General features: G+C 40.4%; 1 protein-coding gene across 16 annotated transcripts in view; it reads right to left on the bottom strand.

Annotated features, from left to right (window-relative positions):
* EYA1 (EYA transcriptional coactivator and phosphatase 1) overlaps positions 1-22,524 on the bottom strand; it is a 231,237-nt gene that overhangs the window by 22,624 nt on the left and 186,089 nt on the right. For all 16 annotated transcript variants that reach the window (XM_073330859.1, XM_073330852.1, XM_073330861.1 and 13 more), the window contains 3 exons: positions 3,513-3,571; positions 3,148-3,308; positions 2,784-2,898 (listed from right to left, as the gene is read on the bottom strand). In XM_073330859.1, coding sequence (XP_073186960.1) covers positions 2,784-2,898; positions 3,148-3,308; positions 3,513-3,571 — 335 coding nt within the window. The remainder of the gene's footprint in view (positions 1-2,783; positions 2,899-3,147; positions 3,309-3,512; positions 3,572-22,524) is intronic.

Genomic DNA, 22,524 nt, shown 5'->3' with positions numbered 1-22,524 from the left:
AGGGATAGGATGCAGAACTGGAGTGTGTGTGGGGGGGAGAATGGGAATGGAGAGGAGACAGCTCTGATAAGGGGCCACATTACAGGGGAGAACTGGGACTGAATGGAGAGAGAGACTGGGCCAAGGAGCCAGAGGAGATGAGGACAATGAAGCCCAGGGAAGGAGACTGGGTGCAAATGGGGATGGGAAATGTGGGTGGGTGGTGACTGGAGACCATGGAGCTGGGAAATGAGAACGAGAGAGACAGAGACAGAGAGGTCAGGGAGTGTGGGAGGGAACTGGCACTGGCTGGGCAAGGAGATTGGCAACAAGGAGTTAGGAAGGTGAGTGGAGGGGACTGGGAACAGCTGGACAAGGAGACAGGAAGCAGGCTAAGGGGGGAGGCAGTCTGGGAGTCTGGAGGGATAAGGCAAGGACTTACAGGGCAAGAAGCCTGGGATCAGCGGCCTGAAGAATGAAAACTGGGACTAAAGGTGAAGAGAATGGAACTGGGATGAGGAGCCAGAAGTACGGTACAGACAGGCTGGGGCAGGGACAGATTGGAAGGGTTAAGGTAGAAGGGGTGAAGATTGGGGTGGGTATGGGGAGGAGAGCGTATCCACGACAGCATAATCCTTTCTAGAGCCTGGAATGGAACCACACACCCCTGAGTTTCACCATTCTGCTGCTGTCAGCAAATATCTGTGAAGCCCACTGGCAAAGCAACCCACCTGCATCTAGTGCTGATCCACAGAGAGGATGACCTACTCCTGCTACAGTTACTCCATCAGCTGAAGTGACAGAGGTCTTTTGTGGTAGATGTAAGGGTTCCAACCCTTCTGACCACCCACGTGGCCATTAATAAGATGCCACACGATGAAACTTCTGTTTTTTTCTAATTTGCTTTTTTAAAAACTTAGAAAGTACTCACAAAAGTCTACATTAAAACAACATTATTAATTGCAATTCAAGCACTGAACAGTTGGGAAATGTCAGAATTAAGGTTCCCTTAATTTGGCCCCCTTGTGTGTATGCATTAGGATGCAGTTTTTAATTACATGATCATATACAGTAAAAGCTGTTTTATCCAGCATACTGGGGATATGGGGGGTGTCGGTAAATGAAAAATGCCAGTTAACTAAGAGGGAGGGAGTTTGGGTGTGGGAGAGGGTGCGGGGCAGGGGGTTGGGGCGTGGGAGGGGTGCGAGGTGTGGGCTCTGGGCGGGAGTTTGGGTGCGGAAGGGAGCTCAGGGCAGGGGGTTGGGGCATGGGAGGAGACTTGGGATCCGGGGGGGGGGCGCCGGATCCGGGGAGGGGGGGGGGCGCTCACCTCGGGCGGCTCCCCGCAAGCAGCGACCTGTCCCATCTGCTCCTAGGCAGAGGTACAGCAGGTGGCTCTGCACACTGTCTCCACCTGCAGGTGCCGCCCCTGCATCTCCCATTGGCCATGGTTCCTGGCCAATGGGAGCTGCAGAGCCAGAACTCAGGGCGGGACAGAAGCAGTGCACAGAGCCGCCTGCCATTCCTCTGCCTAGGAGCAGCAGGGACAGGTTGCCGCTTGTGGGGAGCCGCCCGAGGTGAGCCCCCTCCCGCACCCAAACTCCCTTCCAGAGCCCACACCCCAACCCCGCACTCCAAACCCCTCGTGGCCATTCCTCTGCCTAGGAGCAGCAGCGACATGTCTTCTGGGGAGCCACATGGAGTCAGGTAGGGAGCCTGCTGGCCCCACCCCAACCAGGACTATAAACTGGACTTTCTATGGAGATTAGAAATGCCGGTTTATAGAGCTTTCTGGTTGGTACAGGGCTGGATAACACAGCTTTTACTGTACTCTTTTTTTTCCCCACAGGACCCTTGCCTCAGGACAGACCTGCTCTGGGGGCACTTTGTGGGGAAGGAAACTGTTTTCTGTAAGACCCTCGCCTCATCTCTTTCAGAGATTGGAAGATCTGTAGTGAACAAGGCAGGGGACTTCTGGAAGAGAACAGCTGGTCTCATAATTAAGATAGCTGAATGTTGCCCTGGAGAACTGGATTCTATCCCTGCATCTGCCACAGAGGTCTTTTGTGTTTCTGGTTACATCTTTTAAACCAAACTTTGCACAGGGGTTGGTCGCTAATTGTGTATTCCTTTGTTTCTTGATGCTTGACTTGAGACTCTTGGTCTGATTTGCAGAAAGGCTGAGAGCTCATGGCTGCAACTGAAGTCAATGAGATCTGTTCTTTGAATATATGAAAAGCTATGTAAATACTAATTACTCTAAGAAATCAGGTCCCAGGTGTCTTAAATTTGACACCCAAATGGATTCTTTTGATCTTAATCTCTCTGTGCCTCAATTTCCCCTCTATAAAATGGGGATAATACCCTCACCTAACAGGGGTGTTGTAAAAATAAATTCATTAATGTTTGTTAAGCACTCAGATATACAGTGATGACTGCAACAGAAAAGCACATGAGGAAATGATTAATTTTGTCTTTATGTCAGTTTGAATAGTATGCTGTAAAGAAGTCCAAGGGCCACACAATGAAGAGAAAACAAAGTATTGAAGAGCAGCTCCTAAATGAGGCAGAGAATTCTGTGGGAAAAATAGTATGTAATCATGTAATTAAACATTGTATCATAATGCATATGCAACAAGGAGGCCCAATTAAGATTGCATAATCAAACTTGATTGTGGCATTTTCTAACTTTTGAGTGCTTGTTTGTGTAAACGTAATGTTCTTTTAATGAAGTTTTGTGTGTGTAACACATTGTTAGGTTTCATGAATATTCTGTGCTGCCATGATAACTCTTATATACTTACCTAGAATGAATAAGTGTGAGTGCTTTCAGTGCAAGTGTTAACCAAGAATCTGTAAGAGCTTCAATTTCTGCTCTAAGTTGCAACCAAGCTTCTCTCTTTGCGGGACCAAGAAGACCTGTGGTGTAGAAAAGGGTACTCAATAATGTGTCGGTATTTAAACTCAGATACCTTTCTGTTATTTCCTTCTGCTTCCATTAGTTGTAAGAACAGTTTTCTGTAGAGACTACAAACTGAACAGTTCTCTAAGTAAACAGAATCATGTTGAAAAGGATCAGCAAACAAGGGCAAGGTTAACCCTTTTCATTTATAACTTCTCATTTGTCTTTCGAGAAACAGATGAGTAATATTTATGATGGACACTTGCCTCCAACATTATTTTTGTAGGTGTTGTAGATTTCTTTTACGCGTCTGTAACGGAAGGCCAATTTTCTCATCCAGTCCACTCCTCCACGCACACCCGTTGCTAGGCATAAATTAGCGCTGGTGGCTGCTGCAGGAAAGCCGTCTGTTCCGAAGTTATAGGTGCTATTTAGAGTGAAGAAAACTCCCAGATTAACAAAATATGTTGAACCAAAATTAACGGTCAGGTATACTAGTGACATTGATGGAGTTTCAAAGGCATAAATGAAGGCAGAACTTGACCCAATATATGTTTCATGGTATTTTACCATTTTTCCAGGAAAACAACTCGCAAAACCCAATATATTATCTTGGTCGGTTCTGACTTACCTTAAGTCTTGGCCGTTGTCATCTGAAGACACATCATCTATATGAACCTGGTCGCATTCCTAAGATGACAGATTTTTCCTTATTAATTATTATTAGGCTAAATTAAAAAAAACAAAAAAACAAAAGGCTTAAAGATCTGCTCATCAGGGGCTTTTTTTGATTGGATAAATCAGTAGATGGCAGTCTTGTTAAATCAACAATTTTACTCATTTTTTATGTTCCATTCATAGAAAAAAGTGCACTGTCATTAACTACTACTACTATTATATGGCTTTCTGAAAACACATTTTTGTATTTAGAAAGGAAAGTGGTTAAAAACAATTAGTGTATGTGTTCCATAAATGGTCTTGTACCCTTTCAGGTACCTTAAAACATCATGCTGCTCAAAGCTGATTCAGTCAGTGCATAAGTATAACTGAAACCAGACAATTTGGTAAATGTAACATATTAGAAAAATTAAACCTGATGCTAACCGCCAATGAAATTATGACCTCTGATTGCTGTTGAGCCACACACCAACATAGCCCAAGGCCAATGTTTCAGAGGAGTGCAGACAAAAAAATCTGTTCCTAGTTTGCCATTCATTTGAGAGTTGTGAGCTTCTCTCTTTCTCTTTGGTCTTAGTGTATGAAAGCAGCATGCAAAGATGAAAAAAAATCTAAATAGAAATAGCCAAGTCAAATGACCTTTCTTCAGTCCCTTGTACATAAACTTTAATACAATACATTTATAATTAGCTTTATCTCAGTAAATTACAAAGTAATATAGTATGTGTTGTTTGCCATTAAAAGGCAGTGGAACATGAATTACTATTAACAATTTGACATTTGGCAGGTAAATAAGCAAACCTCTAGCATTGTAATTCAAACTGAATCCAGTGTATAAAACAGTATTTTCCAAATATTTCAATAATGCTCTCTTTTCCCGCCTAACATGAAGCCCCACAAAAAGATGATACATTTGATGTGCTAAAACACTGGAATTGTGTATTTTTGTGTTACTGCTTCCCTCTGAACAAATTTTTCTCTCTCCATGGATTTGTGAGGGATGGAGGGAAGATAGAAGTGGAAAGAAACTCAAACCAGCTGTTCCCTAACAGAATTAAAATCATGACCCTCAACCCCTGTTCTAAAACATCTATTCTCCAGCCAGTCTTCTCCCAGCAAGCAGCAAGCTCCAAGGAGGAAAAGACTTTGACCCTGTAACCTTCTCCTCCTCTCCTGAGGTCAACAACCTCAGATAAGAAAAAAGGAAAAGAAAGTCTATCTGGCCTCACATGATGGCTGTGAATTTTTAAAGTAAAACAAAACAAAAACAAAACAAAAATAGGTTGCTATCTGAGGACACAGGTTAGAAAATTTCTAAAGCTATTTAGAAAAATGATATTTACTTTATAACTATTCTATATATTTGTAAAGTGTGCAGTTCATACAGTGACAAGAATTTTGTTGCACCTTTGTATTTGAATTAATAGTAGTTTAGCTAAAAGAGAAATAAAAATGAACCATGATGTGAGAGGCAGAACTATATTTGCTCAGATTTAACCATCATCCAAGGCATTGCCTGCTTTGGCAGATACAATGGATTTGATGCACAGTCAAAGCCAAAACTAAAACTACACATTTGATGCTAGAAAGGCTTGAAAATCAACTTGGCTGATACAAGTAGAAAATTTCTTGGCCATGTGACATCAACTCTAGTAGAATCTAAATTTGCATTTCCAAAACAAGTTTCTAGTCTGTATAGGTGTGACAATAATCATTCATATGTGAGCTGCAGATGTAAATTAATGCAGCGTCATCCTTCTGAGTCTACACACAACATGCTTTTGTGCCTCTACTGCTCAGAGGGATTTTTCCAAGCTGCTGCAGGAGCGTGACACATGAATCTTCTGTTTTCCGTGCAGCTATTCAGAAACCTGTTTGCAGCAGTGAAATGGACAAGAATCCAGGCAATTTCATTCTATCAAAGCCTAGGAGAGCAATGAATTGCAGCTGGAGCTTGTCACCGGAGAGGAAGGCTCAAACAGACTATGGGAAGGAGACACACCACTTGCAATGGCCACCAAGCTAAGGGAAGCAGCGGAGACCCATCCCATCACACAGGAGAGGCTGCGGGAGTGTTAGAGTAGTGGAAACCTCCCAACCCAGGCAGGCACCGGAAACTCTTGGACAGTAGATGGGAATAGTGAGAGAAAGAATGCTCTTTGTTCCTTGCTAACAGCCAGAGACGGTCTAGGGGCTAGGGAACTACAAAGTAGACAGGACCCCCACTTGTCAGAGGTGGATACAAAAGACAGGATCTAGGGACAGCATCTTAGTAGGCATCACAAGCACCTTCTCCTTTCCCAGCAGCTGGGATTGAGGTAGTTGCCTGCTCACCTGGATGGGTTGATAAAAAGGACTTTGACCCTGTAATCTTCTCCTCCCCTCCTGAGCTCAACAGCAGATAGGATAAATTAAAATAGGAGATTGAAAGAGAGAGATTGACTGATTTTGCAGAGCTAAGTGGGGGGGAGGGGAAGTAGAGACAGAAAATATATTGGAAGAGGCAGAGAACACAAAGTAGAGAATGAGAAGAAAAAGAGAAAACACCTGGAAAACTACAAAGAGAAAGATATTCTATGATCTGTTATAGGAAATAAAAAGAAAAAGGTGAAGTCAGGATGGGAAAGAAGGTAAAATAAAAGCAAGGGAGGCAAATTATAATTTAGAAAGGATTAAATAGAAAATTGACAATATGTTACAGTTAAACAGAGGTCAAAAACAGTATGCAACAGTTTTGTTCCTTTTAAATGCTGGACTATGGCTTTGGGGCTAAGTATGGTTTGAGACAGGGTGGCTCAGCTATTTTTCACTCTGTTTAGCTGACTAAGAGTTTGGGCTAGTGGGCGTTGGGTAAATTTTTCAAGCCCTGGACACCAGATGGAAAAATGCTTTTCTTTAACTCATTTAGCAGGAAATCTTTTTGCAGAAGCCAATTATCTCTTGACTGTTAATTAATCTAGTCTGCCTATTCTTCTGGAATATCCTGTGTTTGTTTTCACCTGCTTGCTTTGTCTGGGGCTTTTTGTCCCCAAGCAGAGGCAGCTACTTGAAGCTTTGTTTGGTATCTTTGTTAGCTATAATTCTCAACAAATGTCAGGTCTTAACATTTTAAAACCATGGGTTACCAAAGCGATCTCATAGGGATTTGATTAAATGAAGTTTATGGAGTGACTGAGAGTGAGAGAATTTTCATTCTTTATCAGTACATTTTTGCAAAGGTCTCTTTCAATGAAAACACAAAGACTTTCAGAAAATCCTAAAGCACTTCTAAAAAAGCGTCCTCAGAAGAGGGAAACAACTTTTTATAAACACACCTTTTAAAAGTTTTAAGAAAGCTATGAATAATGTCTTTCCCGTACCTCTCTTATAGATGTATCAGGCCACTGAATCACACACATATAAAGTTTAAAAGTTTTCATACTGTAAATAAAGTATATGATAAATTATATCCAGGCATTGCTTTTATTCTCCCTCTCATGCCTTTAGCATATGTAAGTTTACAACTTTGTGAAAAATTTATAAGTCCCTTCAGAAACACAGTATTCATGCTGAACTTAGAATAAATGTATATGATTTATTCATATATGTATTTTGTTGTATTGGAATCAGCACAGATACCATCTCTGCATTAAAGGTGCTAGATTCTACTGGAGATGGGTAGGATGGGTCAATGCGCTAAGCAGTAAAAGTACCTGGTGAATTATGCTGAAAAAAGGCTGTTTTTTACTCCGAAATGTGTTGACCTTGTAATTTCAGCACATCCAGCTGGAAATCCTCATCAGGGACTGCAAGTGGTGACATGTTTGCATCCAGTTTTGGGATTCTGATCATACAACCCGAGATGTTACTCTGCAGAGCAAGAATGATCACTGGGAGGGAAAATGCATTCAGTATTGTCTGGGGCCCAAATTTTAAAAAGCACCTAAGTGATTTAGGAGTCTCAGTCCCATTTTTCAGTGACTTATGCACTGAACAGCTTAAATCTCATTGATTTTGAATGAAATTTAGGCTTCCAAGCGACTCAGACACTTGAAATTGGGACCGAAGCTACTAAGTCACTTATGCACATTTGAAAATTTTACCCTTGGTGCACGTGTACCTTCTATTGATGAGGAGAAAACACTGGCTATGTAGTCATGGAGGCTGCTACCTTATCATTTATTGGGCACTGTCAGCATACTCAGCTCTATACACACAGATCAAGTCAGCCGCCAACCCTAAAAGGACAATTCAATTCCAAACCATGTTGCATAGCTACAGTCTGGAAGCAGTGCAGGTTTTGTTCTTGGTTTTTATAATTCTTTGGGGAAAGGCCACTGAAAGGCTTCATGGAGGAAGTGAGCTTTAAAGAGGAGTTCAAGGCAGAGAGGGAGGGAATTCTCAGCACACCGAGTAGCCTGCAGGAAAGCATGAAGCCAAAGCAGAAGGATGCAAAAGAGGCTTCTAGGAGGGAGACCTGGGAGAAAGGGGTCAGCAACGGGAACGGGGAGGACTGTGCTAGCTCTTTGGAGTACAGATAGCAGGCAGGTAGGGCTTTGCAGAGCCATAATAGTGAGAACAAGAAGCTTGAACTTGCTGTGGAAGGGGATGGGAGGCTAATGAAGCCATGTGAAAACAGCAGTGAGAAATATCATTTTAGCAGCTGCATTTTGGGCCTGACAATTGATTTAAATGGGCCTTGGATGAGATCAGAAAGGTGAGATGAAATGCAGCAAAGCCAGAAAGAAGGGATGAATAGAGGAGTCCAGCATAGTCTTCCAAAGCACAGCTCAAGTCCTCTCTCTCCTCCATTCCCAAAGCGTTTGCTAACTCCCTATTGCAACCTTCGCCCCCTCTTTCTCCCTTTTTTGCTCTTGCACAGTGGCGAAATGTGATTTCCCCAGACCCATCATTCACAACACTTAAAAGTCTGCCCAGCCTGCATAGGTATTTCCTTCTGGATCTAGCCCCTTAAAGTAGCTTAGAATCTGAACATAGCTTCATACACAAAATTTTAAGTTACGGCATAAATGGTCTGCAAATATTTACATTATTCTGCTCATCTCACCACCCCTATGGCATGCTTGTGCCATAATTATATAAAAGTATGCCTTACTATTCAACTTACTTTAGGAAAATTAATAAAAAAGAAATTAAGGCCATTGCAATGGTTCATCTTATCTGTGCCAGTAGTACATGCCAAGTGCAGTGATGTAATAACTAGCATGCGGATCCTCTGTATTTCTGTGCTACAAAACTGAAAAACCCCAAAAAGCCACAGCAATACTGTAATCTTTGAATAAAAAGCGAGTATAAGATGGCTTTGGACAAGTTTGCACATTATGAAAAGGGAGAATATGAATAATGTTATGAACATATCCTCAAGAGGATGCAGAAGCATTACAGCCCCAAATCTGCTGATTATAGCCAAAATGCACTTCCACGTTTGCTTAATCTTCCTAATTTACCGTGAGAAAACTAACACCATGCTGTCAACTAATTGTTTCAATACCTTGCTTTACAAAGTAAAATGAGAAAGGGGTGGGGGGGGGGAAATCCCTTCAGAGCAAGCTATTTTCATTTAGCCTTTACATCAGTGTGTCCATTGAGACTAGCTGGAAGCTAGCCAACTCACAGGAAATGATCCTTGGGATTCTCTGTTCACCTCATATCTGTCATTACGCAATTATATCCACTGCTTCATTCTCCCTACTGAACAGTAGAGAAATTTGGTCATGTACATGTGAGAACAGATCTGGCATAGGAAGTTAAAAGTCACAATCCTTTATAAACGTGATCTACATAAAAATCCTCAACTAAAAAAAAATCCTTGAAGTTTAGACTATTGTGCTTAGGGGTTTTTGTTTTGATTTTCATACACATTGTAAGGAGAGTGGTCACTTTGGATAAGCTATTACCACCAGGAGAGTGAGTTTGTGTGTATGGTTTTTGGAAAAAAAGGGGGGAGGTGAGAAAACCTGGATTTGTGCTGGAAATGGCCCACCTTGATTATCATACATTTTGTAAAGAGAGTGGTCACTTTGGATGGGCTATTACCAGCAGGAGAGTGAGTTTGTGTGTGTGTGTGTGGGGGGGAGTGGGCGGAGGGTGAGAAAACCTGGATTTGTGCTGGAAATGGCCCAACTTGATTATCATACACATTATAAGGAGAGTGATCACTTTAGATAAGCTATTACCAGCAGGAGAGTGGGGTGGGAGGAGCTATTGTTTCATGGTCCCTGTGTATATAATGTCTTCTGCAGTTTCCACAGTATGCATCCAATGAAGTGAGCTGTAGCTCACGAAAGCTTATGCTCAAATAAATTGGTTAGTCTCTAAGGTGCCACAAGTACTCCTTTTCTTTTTGTTTTGTTTTGAGTCAGCGCCATCTTTTAGTGTGTCTATTCCAGACATCACAAGTATGCCCTTTCTACATGGATATCTGCCACACCAGATGTACATCACCCTGTAAACCTGCCCAAGCAACTCTGTTCTCCTTTAGGAAACTTGAATTGTACAGGGTGCTTTACAAGATGACATCTGCTTGACTGACAGATGTGTGTACAGTACTAGAGCTGGTTCATGTGTGTGGTATGTGTTTACAAACCTATTGATTCCTCTTTAAAGTAAATAGTTTCCTATGGCTTTTTATGATTAAAACTTAGAAAAATAATAGCAGAAATCTTGCCATTTGTTAATTCTGGTAGTTAAATTTTATATAAAATCTTGATTTCTCATTTGGTATAAAGATCATGAAACATCTCATTTACAGAAACAGTTCAGTACATCTATATTTGTACACAGAATATTAAACATCTGCCAATGCAATAAATATTTACCTTCTGTACAATGCTATTCTTCTGTACTTGCTAAATATACAACAAAAACCTGCATTAGCTTTCAATCAGAGGTAATAAAGGCTAAAGTGCTGCTCTGAACTGCCTAACCCATCATCACGGAATTCCTGTTAACATACAACATAAATCCATGTGAAAAAGCAGGGACTACGGTTCGCAGGTTCACAATACTGGCACTCAATTGGCAGAACCTGTCATCCCTGTCTAGTCTGCACTTTGTGACCCTACCATTTTCTCTGCTTTCCCACCACAATTATTCTGTGCCGAAGAAAAAAGGTGCGGATTACCTGTAGGTCAGGCACAGGATATGAAAAACAAAGAGAGCTCTTGAAATCCACTTCATTCCATTTGACAATTTGTGGATGAACAGTCAAGGAATTAAAACAGACCTTGACGAGTTTTAAAATACTCCCATTTTACTTAACTGATAGAAAGAAACTATACAGTTTATATTCACATAAAAATGCACTCTTAAATGCCCATTAAGTAACAGGTCTAGACAAAGGAATAAATCAGTGACTAAACAGACACCAACGGATTGAAAACTGTATTCCAAACCCCAAGGGCTGGGAACTGAAATTATTTAGTGAGCTGATTTTTCCCCAACAGCATGTAAGGAACATTTTACTACTTTGCAAGTCTAACCCCTCCAACCCCTGTCAGGAATCACACTGGATCATGTTTTGTTCTCACTTGTCAGCGTGTAAATGAGAACACAATTTTGTGCACTGATTGAAGTGACACACACTAACATGCTATTTTAGTGAATTTTAATTAATCACTAATATTTTATTCTTATTTACACGAATGAGGGATAGATCCTCAAGGTTTAAATGATCATAGGTCCATCAACTTCAACTGAGCTATGACAGCCTACCCAAGTTGAGGATCTAGCCCAGGAGTAGTCAATAGGCGGACTGGGAGCCAAATCCAGACTGCCAGATGCTTTTGAATGGACTGAAAAATCTTTTTATTTAGTTATTATTTTGTATTTTCTCTGGAGTCTGGACCTTGACCAAGAAATCTGGACCTTGACAAAAATAACTGATTACCCCCGATAGCCCCAGGAGATTCTAATATAAATGACCAAATCCTAGTCTCCTTGTTCACATGACCAGTTCCATTCATATTAGAGTATTCACAACATGAATAGGAGCCTCACCTGCAATCTTTACCCATGGGAGTAGTCCCACTAAAAATCAATAGTCTAGATTTTCAATTCAGTTACGCTCATATAAATCCAGAAGAGCACCACTGATATCAGAATCTGATCTAATGGGGCTACATGTATGAATATGTGTACATACTGGCACTGGGTTCTGTGCGCGAAGTTAAACTGCTGACAATTTCATCCTGTCTACCTGTTTTGCTAGTTTCTTTACCTCTGCACTGGAGTAGGTGTAGATATTTTCAGAATTGAAATTCTAGTTTTATATATACATTTTTACCACTTTTAAAATATACCCAATATACTGAAATCTTTCTAATATTGAAAGGGAAGGCTGAAAATATAAAGCATCCTGGTATACCACAGTAAGTGTACTAGAGCAAATGACAATAACCACAAGTACAGTTACAAAATCCAAAGGCCCTCAGCTTCCCTCAAAGACTATAGTTTTAGAATTAGGGTTCTTATTCTGAGAGTATATCACACCATACCAGATTCGTTCATCATATTGCAAAACTGGGATCTAGAAGGTGGTGAGATGATTTAATAATTGTTTAGAATTTGATGTAGTTTTCTTTCTGCATTTCCCCAATGTATGTCATTACATAGGGAAGGTGGGAAATATTTTAGAATTGCAATCCAAATTTTTGCTAGAAGTCTGCCAAACTGACTAGTTATCTCACACAGAATATACTTTTAGGAAAAGTGTAGTTCTCCTGACAAATCTGCTATATGACTGACAAAATACCACTCAGGTGGATCTGTTTAAACAATTCTTCCTTCCTGGAAAGCACAGTATTAAGTTTAAAGTGTCAGATTCACCCTACTTTAAAATCTCAGCACTTCACACTGTAAATACCTTCTTTATGACATGATTCATGCTATATGTGGATACACCTTTGTTGAAAAATCAAATCTGTGACTAATGAAAGTCGGGGGAAATAAAAAATGGCTACATTTAAAAGAAAGGAAGAAAATCGATGAACATGGCTAATATTTCAAAATTTACTTCATGGCAAATCTATAAGAGCCAACTAAAACAAAGGTACATTTTTAAGCACATACAATTTTTAGTGACATTATATTCTCAGAATTGTTTGGATACTTTACACTTATAAATCTTTGCAATACGATGAAGTTGCTGTATTTTCTATAGAAGCTTGAAAATTAAATAACTTTCTGGGAAGAGGAAAGGATTCTAGTGGTTAAATAGCACAGAAAACACTGGTTCTGTTTCAGCTCTGTGCCCCCTCCGGCAAATCACTTAACCTGTCTCTATGCCTCACTTTCCTCATTGCTAGGACAGATATTCATTCTGCTTATAAAATGTCCTGGATGAAAACTAATCCAATTGGCTAATGAGTCTTTCTTCCAATGTAATTATCTCCTAATGTATACAAACACTGGGATTAAAAAACCTTTTCACCAACCTATCACTAAGCATATCTAAATCTGCCACATTTTGAGCAGCATGAACTTCTCCATAAAATCCTTTCCTTTTTTCCTCCTCCTCCTCCCCTTTCTTTAGCTCTCCAGATGACACAGGGCAGATGTTGACCCCAATTACCCTTCTCAGCAGCAGTAGCTGGGTATCAAAGGAGATGCTGCTGCTGAGCTGAGTGGAGCAGGAATGGTAGCTATTTTTTGGAAGGTTTGCTAATGTCAGTTAGCTGAGGGGGGTGGGTGGCTACTCCTTTTATGCCCATTACTGCCACAGTCCCACTCAATAATCTGGAAAGAGCAAGAGGCAAAAGGGTGGTTAACATATAGTATTTTAAACTACTTCTCCAATGGCTCCTGCTTTCTCCAGCTGAAAGGTGTGTGTGCGCGTGTGTGTAAAATCTACTCCCTCCAGCTGATTTGCTAGGGAAAGGTAGGTGGAGACTTAACCTTTGCTTCCTCTACCTAATATGGAAGGACAAATAGGAAATAGGAAACAAACAGAAGCCAATCCCTGATTTCTCCAATCCAGTGTTTCTTAACCATTGGTCCGTGGACTGGCAACAGTCCCTGAGATCTCCCTGATAGTTCAGGAAGGCAGCAAGCCAATCCTTGGTACCAAAAAGGTTGAGAAACACTGATCTAGTCCACTTCTGGCTAACATTTTGCTTAACCCCAGTTGAACTCTCTGCTTGAGCAAATTAATGGACTTATCCTCTCCTATCTTTTCATCAATAAGATATAAGTGCAACAACATGTTCTAGGGTGAGCATTCATCAGCCAACTTCAGATGTGTTAAGGCTTTCAGCTAAGATATTGCCTGATGAATGCACACTTTAGTTTTATTGCTTATTTATCTATATCACAAAGGGGTTGTGCAGCTTAATTCAATGTTTGTGATGTGCATGAGATCCTGAGATACTAAACAAGTACAAAATATTAATGTTACTCCTGTCTGTCAAGATATTTTTAATGCACCCAGCACTTGAGTATCTGGGCACTAACAAATGGTTACATTTGCAGACAGGCAGTTTGAAAACTGTATTATCCATCTACTCCCTTGTATATGCAATGAGGGGAGATTCCCTCCCCATTTCTCGTTTTTTCTATTTCCCTTTCTGTCTTTCTTCCCTCTTCTTCAGGGAGGAGAAATTGAGCTGTTCTTGGATTGTTACTGAGGGAAATCAACTGCAGATAGATGGGTTTTGTATCTCAGTTTGCACATGCTGAGATCCATCGTCACTGTGATACTCAGTAAAAGGGAGTTCCATAACAATGGGCCAGCTGCTGAGAAGGCACAGTCTCCTACTCCTACGGGTCTTAATCTCAGCTGTGTCATTGATGACCAGAATTGCTGAGTGTCTGGAAGATGAGGATTAGGTTCTTAAATAGGATCTGATGGCCTATTGCAGCATGGGGAACAGTGAGATGATGTGTTCTCAGAAGGCTTTGTTATTCAAAAGGTGGCCCACGATGTGTAGGGCTATCTGAAGTTTTGTCATGGTATTCACCGTTATTTCCATATAGGGAATCTGGCAGCGATCAAGCCTGGACATGCTAAACACTTGACTCACTGTGGCTGGTTCCTTGTTTGACAGGAAGAGGTGTAACCTCTGTAAGCTATTATTTGAAGCTTAGCTGAAAAATGATAAAAGGCATTTTTGATCACTGATGCGAATTCTGGGGCAATGCAGAGTCCAGAATGACACCGACTCCATATATGATGACTGGGTGGGGAAATGTCCTCACACAATTTAGAGTGAAGTTACAGTCTGGCCATATAGCATCCTCCTTTTCCTATCAGCATTCCCTGTGTCTTTTTCAGGGACTAAGTTTAGCCAGTTGTCTTTCATCCATCTGCTTTCTGATGGGTCTGAAAATCCATGTTAAAAATCCAGAATCTCCTCCAGCAGTTTTACATACAAGTTGACTTAGATGGGAGACAGGATTCAGCATTGTGGCCCAAAGACAGGCATACACCTCAAAGTAGATCATTCTGTTCACCCACTCCTGCCAGTTCTCTCTGGAAGTCAGCCACATCTCACGATCAGCAGTGTAAAACACTGCGGACAGACCCAGCAACATGACCATGGCTGATGGCCCCATGTCCATGGCTAAATGGAGATCATTTAGCAAAAATCTGAAAGCACACGACGAGCCAGATTGTTTACCTCTTCAGTTTTTGATATTACCAGGCTTTATCAATCAGATCACCTGTGCAAATGATTGCATTCTGAGATGATTATCAGAGGTCAACAGTTTTATCTGCATTTCCTTTTTTGAAAGTAATTTTCAAACAAAAAATCTTTTTAGTATCTGGAGCAATAATGGGGCAATTTCCAGACATTTTGAAGTACGACATTTAGAATATATGTAAGAATGTTTATGTTGGCTTCTGGCTTCAGAGAATATCAGGCTCATTGATCTATGAGAAAAATACTGAATTTCAGTATTTTTTGGCCTCATCTCAGTCAGTATTTAATTCTCAGACCAACAAATCTTGATATTTGCTTTAAGAGTAGTCAATGTCCACTGACTACCAAGATTGTCCTTTCCAATTTGACAAACATTTTTTTCCTGCAATTATAATTTTTTCTTGAAATTGACACAACTGTGTTGATGTACATCTCTGTTAATGTAGCCACTTTAGTGATCTCATCATAGCAAAGGAAATATGAAGCACACGTTCACCCCATCATGCTACGTGGGCATTTTTAAAGCTCTGGGAGAAATCTGCAAGTTTAATGTTTTTTTTACAGAGACACAAGAAAAAAAGAGAATCCAGCACATGTCTGCCTCACAAAGAGAAAGTATTATTGATTTTGGTGGGTTTTTTTTTTTTTTTTTTGCTTTCTTTAGACTCAAATGAGTGACTGGAAACCATAAGACTTAAATTCTCCATTTGCTCTGCCACAGACTGCTGTGCAATCTCAGACAAATCACTTAACTTCTAAGTGCCTCCATTTCTCCTGAAAATGGAAGATAACACCAACCTCACAGAGGTGTGTTGGGTGGCCTAATTGTTTATACAGCACTTTGAAATTTTTAGATATGTGAACCACACAAGTGCAATATATTATCATGATGGATAACATTCACCAAATTAAAACAATTTTAGTGTACTGTAGAGTAAGCTAAGAATCAGGTTTCCACTACTTAAACAGTGTCCTTTTCATTAAAAAATTACAAATATATTAAGCAGTTTAGAGAACATGTAATGAGGTAACTTAAAAAAAACATTTAAAAGGGTCAAATTCTGCCCTATTTCAGACTTATGCAACGTCATGGACTATAGCTGGTTTGTACAGATGTAAATCAGAGCAGTATTTGACTTAGTGGGCCAGATTCTGATCTCAGGTGCACTGGTGTAAATCTGGAGTAACTTTATTGACTTCAATGGAGTTACTCCATATTTTACACCAACACAACTGAGATCAAAATCTAGCTCCACAGTCTAAAAGCCTTACTCACTTTACAACACCACCAAAAACCAAAACAAGAACAAAAAAACGATCGTAACTCAGAATATAAGTAATTTGTGAAAGCTTAGGCAGACCGCATACTCCTAGGAACAAATCTCTGATTTACTGCTGTCCCCATTTCTTCCTCTCCGATGGGTTTACCCATCAATTTGTAAACATAATTTGTCACTTGCACCAGTCAGTGTTCTCTGTAATTTCTTTTGCCTTTCTTTTAGATCTGTTATTCCTGCTGAGACACTCTCCTAAAGAAGAATTTTTCACACTGACACCAACTGTAGTCTTGCTGTGAATAACCACATTCCCATAAAAATTATTCCCTTTACTGCAAAGTTGAAGCCAGACCACTGGAATAATAGTCAACCCAGGAAACCTTTTATCTTTTCCTTGAATCACTTATTTTAACCCTTCTATTTGAGGATTTATGTTAGTAAATATTAAACAGTCTCCTTTGCAGGCTTTTCATTAACTGTTTTTGAGTAAATTAATTAACATTTCTGTGGCTGGTAAAAGTGTTCAAAATAATTTGTCTTTTAAAATTATTTTTAAAAGATCAGAATGAATTAGACCAAACAGCCTAAGAAAAAAATGTTGAATGTTAACTTTCAGATGCTTTCCCAATATCTAAAACAAAACACTGGTACTGTTGCCAAATGCTAGTTTTGATAATAAACTAAAAAAATCCCTTAGTATCAATTTATACTCTCAATATTTTTGTATATTTGCTTGTGCTACAAGCCCATTTTATTTCGAACTGGGATTAACTGCTACAAAATACACACAGTTTTATAGTTTCAAAAACATATTTCCTCTCCTGTTGTGCTTTATGATAGTAGAATCTTAGGATCCTTTTGTTACCAAATGGTCACTTTGATACCAAAACAGTGTAGATTTAGACTCAGACAAAGTCAATAATCTCATTACTCAACATACCTTGACAGTGCAGGAGCCAGATGATATAGGGATTTAAAAAAAATATTATTGTTCTTGTAGAGTACAATGGAATTAGAAAACCCATTTTTATAAAACAAAATCAGGCGAATGCCTTTACTGTCTTGTCCTTTTTGTGCAGCTTGTTGGCTTCTGTTGTAGGTGGTTACAGCTTAAATCTCCTCTAATCATGCTGTCAAATGAGTGTAACCCCTGTTACAATCAATGGAAGTTCTGCATGTGTAAATACAGCTGTACTGGGACCCAATACTTATTCACACACACACATACAAACACACACACACACACACACACACACAGGAAAAAGGGCCAATGAGAGCTATGTTTTCATTCCAGTGGAATCCTCTCTCAGTACTTACCACAATTAAAAATATTTGGAAATGCTGTAATCAAATATTCTTTAAATATACAAAGTACTGGACCAATATATGTATGTTCCATGCTGTATAGAGGCTAAGGGGCTATTCTGTCCTTATGCATTTGTTCTTACTAGCAATGGGAGTTACACAGATGAATGGGGAAAAATGAAGAGACCCTAGACTGGCTGAAATGGTCTTTTCTAGAGTTCTGTAAGGAGCTTGTGCTTAGATTTACCTGATTTCTCCTCTCTCATGGCAATAAAGTTTCAGCTGAGTTTAGTGTTGATGTCAGGGGCCAGTATTTTGATGTCACAAGTATTTAATAGTTGAAGTCTTTTATATGTGCATAGTTGTCAATGTACTGTTTAGCACTGCACTGAGGAAAAATCTGTCTCAAATCTGTACCGTTTTAACTATCCAAGAAGCTTAAATACATAAACAAACACTTCATCAAGAGTCTCTCTTCTTACTTCTTCTCTAACCTGTTCTTAAAAATACAGCTTAGACACTAATGTTTCACACCGCACATTGAGATACTTTCAGCTCACTTCAAAATAACCCAGCAGATTTGTTAGCCTCTTTCATTTCATTTAAGGAAGGAAATAGAGAAACTTTTAAAATGAAAACAGAAAATTATCTGGAGCAAAATTATATTTTAAAACCTAGAATATAAAGTGAGACTCTAAAACATCAAGGGAATCAGTTTTTTTTCTTTCTTTTAATGTTTTGTCAGACCATTGAACTGGATGAAATTCAGGTAGAGGCTTTAATATGACCACACGGAAACAGTAGAAACCTCTTGAGACCCTGGAACTTAAACACATTTTGGGAAGTCTGAGTTAGAGCACTCCTCTTGCACTTTTCAAAGAAAATGTGTGGAAGGCACATCTTAATTTTGTCCCCTTGGAGGTAAAATTTGGACATACTTCCTGCAAAAGAAACACCACAAGTTTTTTTTTTTTTTTTTTTTAAAAACAGTGTATTTATTTCCCAATTAATGAATTTCTGTAGATTTGTCACAATTGGGTACTTCAGTCCAAACTACAATGTGGCCCTCAGGATGCCAGACGTGCATTGGGAATGTTTGAAATTTGGCTTTAAAAACCAAACAAAAAATATGTTAAAAGGGTGACAGCAACCCATTCATAGATTCATTCATAGATTCCAAGGCCAGAAGGGACCATTATGATCATCTAGTCTGACTTTCTGTATAACACAGGCCACATAACTTCCCCAAAATAATTCCTAGACCAGATCTTTAAGAAAAACATCCAATCTTGATTTAAACACGGTCAGTGATGGAGAATTCACCACAGACCCGATAAATAGTTCCAATGGTGAATTACTGTCACTTAACAATTTATGCCTTATTTCATCTCAGTTTGTCGAGCTTCAGCTTCCAGCCATTGGATTGTTAGCCTTTCTCTGTTGCCCACATAGATACTTATAAACTGTAATCAATTCACCCCTTAACCTTCTCTTTGTTAAGCTACACAGATTGAGCTCTTTGGGTATGTTTACACAGAGATAAAAGACCTGCAGCACAGCCAGGGCTGACCTGGGTCATCTGACTCGGGCTCACACTCATGGGGCTGAAAATTACTGTGTAGACAGTTGGGCACGATCTGGAGCCTGAGCTCTGAGACCTTCCACCCTTGCACAGCAATTTTTCCACCTGGACCCCAAGTCCCCATGAGCCCAAAACAGCTGAGCTGGGTCAGCCAGAGGTTTATTTAATCCCTGTGTAGATTGTACCATTTGAGTCTATCACTAAGGCAAGTTTTCTAATCCTTTAATCATTCTTGTGGCTTTTCTCATGCCCCGTGAGGGAGAAGTCCAGACAATTGGCACTGTTCTCTGTGGTAATCAGATCAATTGCTGGCTCCTGGAAAGTGAAGCGTCAATAGGGTTACTCCACACTGATGACACCAAATCTACAACCTCATGACTTCCTGTCAGAGAGGGAATTACTGAACGCCTCCTTGTTTGTTCACATAGAGCATCGTGGATGTATTGTCCTTCAAGATCTGCACTTGATCTTCCACAAAGTTCTGCGGAACAGGGAGGGAACGCTATAGAAGCCAGCCAGATGGCCCTGAGCTCTAGGATGTTCATATATAATTTCAAATTGTCCTGGAACAAGGTCCCTTTTATCTGCAGATGGCTTAGGTGGGCACCCTAAACTGGCACTGAGGCGTCCATGACAAGTGTTGTCAGGAAGGGGGGGCAGAGAAAGGAACCCTTGATTGCTTGGGTACAACCACCAAGTAAGTTCTCATAGGACATGGGTTGGGACAGTGACTCTTACAGTGTTTGGACAGGAAATGCACCAACCTACACCATAGATGTAAGGGTTGCAGATGAAGTCTGGCAAAGGAATCACGTGCGTACACACTGCCCTTGCTCACTATTCCCAGACATGTATGCATCATTGAATTCAATTGCAGGTTATTTGACACTGACTGGAGAGATAAAAATCTGCCTTCCAGGAGGTAGGCTCTTGCCAATCAAGAATCAGTCAGGGTTCCTATGAACTCTGTTGTCTGTGATGGTGAGAGATGATTTTTTTTTAGTCCAAAAGAAGTCCAAGTTGGGTGAAGAGGGAATACATAATCTATGGCTATTGTGGTCTCTTGCTGGGACCTGCCCCTGATCAGCCGGTCATCCGGGTACAGGTAGTTATGAATTCTTTATTTCCTCAAATGTGCATTTTGTGAATACTCTTACTAACACGGAGAGTTCAAATGGCAGTCCCTTGTCCCGGTAAAGTTGGACTCTACTGTGAAGCAGGTACTTCCTGTGGGAAGGGTGGATACCTATATAGAAGTATGCATCCTGCAAGATGAAAGTCACAAACCAGTCTTCAGCTTGGAGAGATGAAATGATGGAGGCAAGCAATACCATCCTGAACCTGAGGTGGGGTATGTGTTTGTTCAGTGTCTTCAGGCCTAGGATAGGATGAAGACCCCCTTTCTTCTTGTGAATGAGGAATACTAGGAATAAAAGCCACGTCCCCTGAATTCTGATGGCACGTCCATTACGATTCCTAAGCAAGGTGGCCACTTCTGCTTAGAAGCAGCTCTCATGAGAAGACTGATGTGAAATGGGGTAGGTGGAAGGAAAAACATGGAATTGGATGGGGCAGTCGTGGGCGATAACCTCTAGCACCCATCTGTCTGATATTATGACAGACCATGTCTGATGGAATGGTATAAGGCAGCTTTCAAAGATCTTGCTCTTTGGACTGGCTTTGTTGTGGATCATAAGAAAGGCCCTACTGGGTCAGACCAAAGGTCCATCTAGTCCAGTATCCTGTCTTCTGACAGTGGCCAGAGCCAGATGCCCCAGAGGGAATGAACAGAACAGGTAATCATCAAGTGATCCATCCCCCGTCATTCATTCCCAGCTTCTGGCAAACAACAGCTAGGGACACCATACCTGCCCATCCTGGCTAATAGCCATGGATGCACATATCCTCCATGAATTTATCTAGTTCTTTTTTGAACCCTGTTATGGTCTTGGCCTTCACAATATCCTCTGGCAAGGAGTTCCACAGGTTGACTGTGTGTTGTGTGAAGAAATACTTTCTTTTATTTGTTTTAAACCTGCTATTAATTTCATTTTGTGCCCCCTAGTTCTTGTGTTATGAGAAGTAGTAAACAACACTTCCTTATTCACTTTCTCCACACCAGTCATGATTTTATAGACTTCAATCATATCTCCGCTTAGCCGTCTCTTTTCCAAGCTGAAAAGTCCCAGTCCTATTAATCTCTCATCATATGGAAGCAGTTCCATGCCCTTAACAAGTTTTGTTGCCCTTTTCTGAACCTTTTCCAATTCCAATATATCTTTTTTGAGATGGGACAACCACATCTGTACAGAGTATTCAAGACGTGGGCGTACCATGGATTTATATAGAGGCAAGCATGATATTTTCTGTCCTGTTATCTATCCCTTTCTTAATTATTCCCAGCATTCTGTTCACTTTTTTGACTGCCACTGCACATTGAGTGGATCCTGATAGTTCTGTCAATTTCCTGGGGTGCTGTGAAGGAAAGGTACATTGCTGAAGAGGAAGAAGACTAGCAACTCCAGTTATACCTAGTTATTTTCTTGGCATGATAAATCAGGCTGCCTGGTGTGATAAGATGTCTAGGGCTAAGGACAGTGTGGATTGCAGAATGGGGCAGGACGGTTGATTCCCAGGAAATGCACACTGATAAGGAATCTTTAAGGAATAAAAAGCACCACTGGCTCAACGAATAATTCCACGTCTTCAGTTGTGGTTTGTACTTCCCTGGGAATCCCCAATGCTTGAAGCCATGTTGTTCTGTGCATAGTCTCTTTAATGACCATAGATCTGGCTGTGGTCTCAGAAACATTCATTATGGTCTATAAAGCCAACTTGGACACTAATTGGCTTTTGTTATTCATATGTTTGAGCTCTTTCTTGTTCTCACTTGGGAGCTTTGATAGGAAGGGTGTCACTGTATTCAAGGTCAAAAAGACATATCTGGACAAACGGGTCTGGCAGTTTGCCTCTTGCAAACTCCTATAAACTCTATTAGTTGTGAAGATGTCAGAGCTAATTTCTCCTGGTTGAAAGGAGCTGGAGGAGTAGGATTTATTCTCAAATAGATTGTAATTTTTTGGGTCCTCGTCCTTTGAAGTGCTTCTGTTCGATTTGGATTTCTCCTGCACCTCTGAGATGACGAAACCGTCCAGTTTGGAA

This window comes from Lepidochelys kempii, chromosome 2 (assembly GCF_965140265.1).
Source record: "Lepidochelys kempii isolate rLepKem1 chromosome 2, rLepKem1.hap2, whole genome shotgun sequence".
In the NCBI taxonomy this organism is placed as follows: Eukaryota; Metazoa; Chordata; order Testudines; family Cheloniidae; genus Lepidochelys; species Lepidochelys kempii.
The sequence above is the reverse complement of the archived record's forward strand: the minus strand, read 5'-3'. Positions and strand labels throughout refer to the sequence as shown.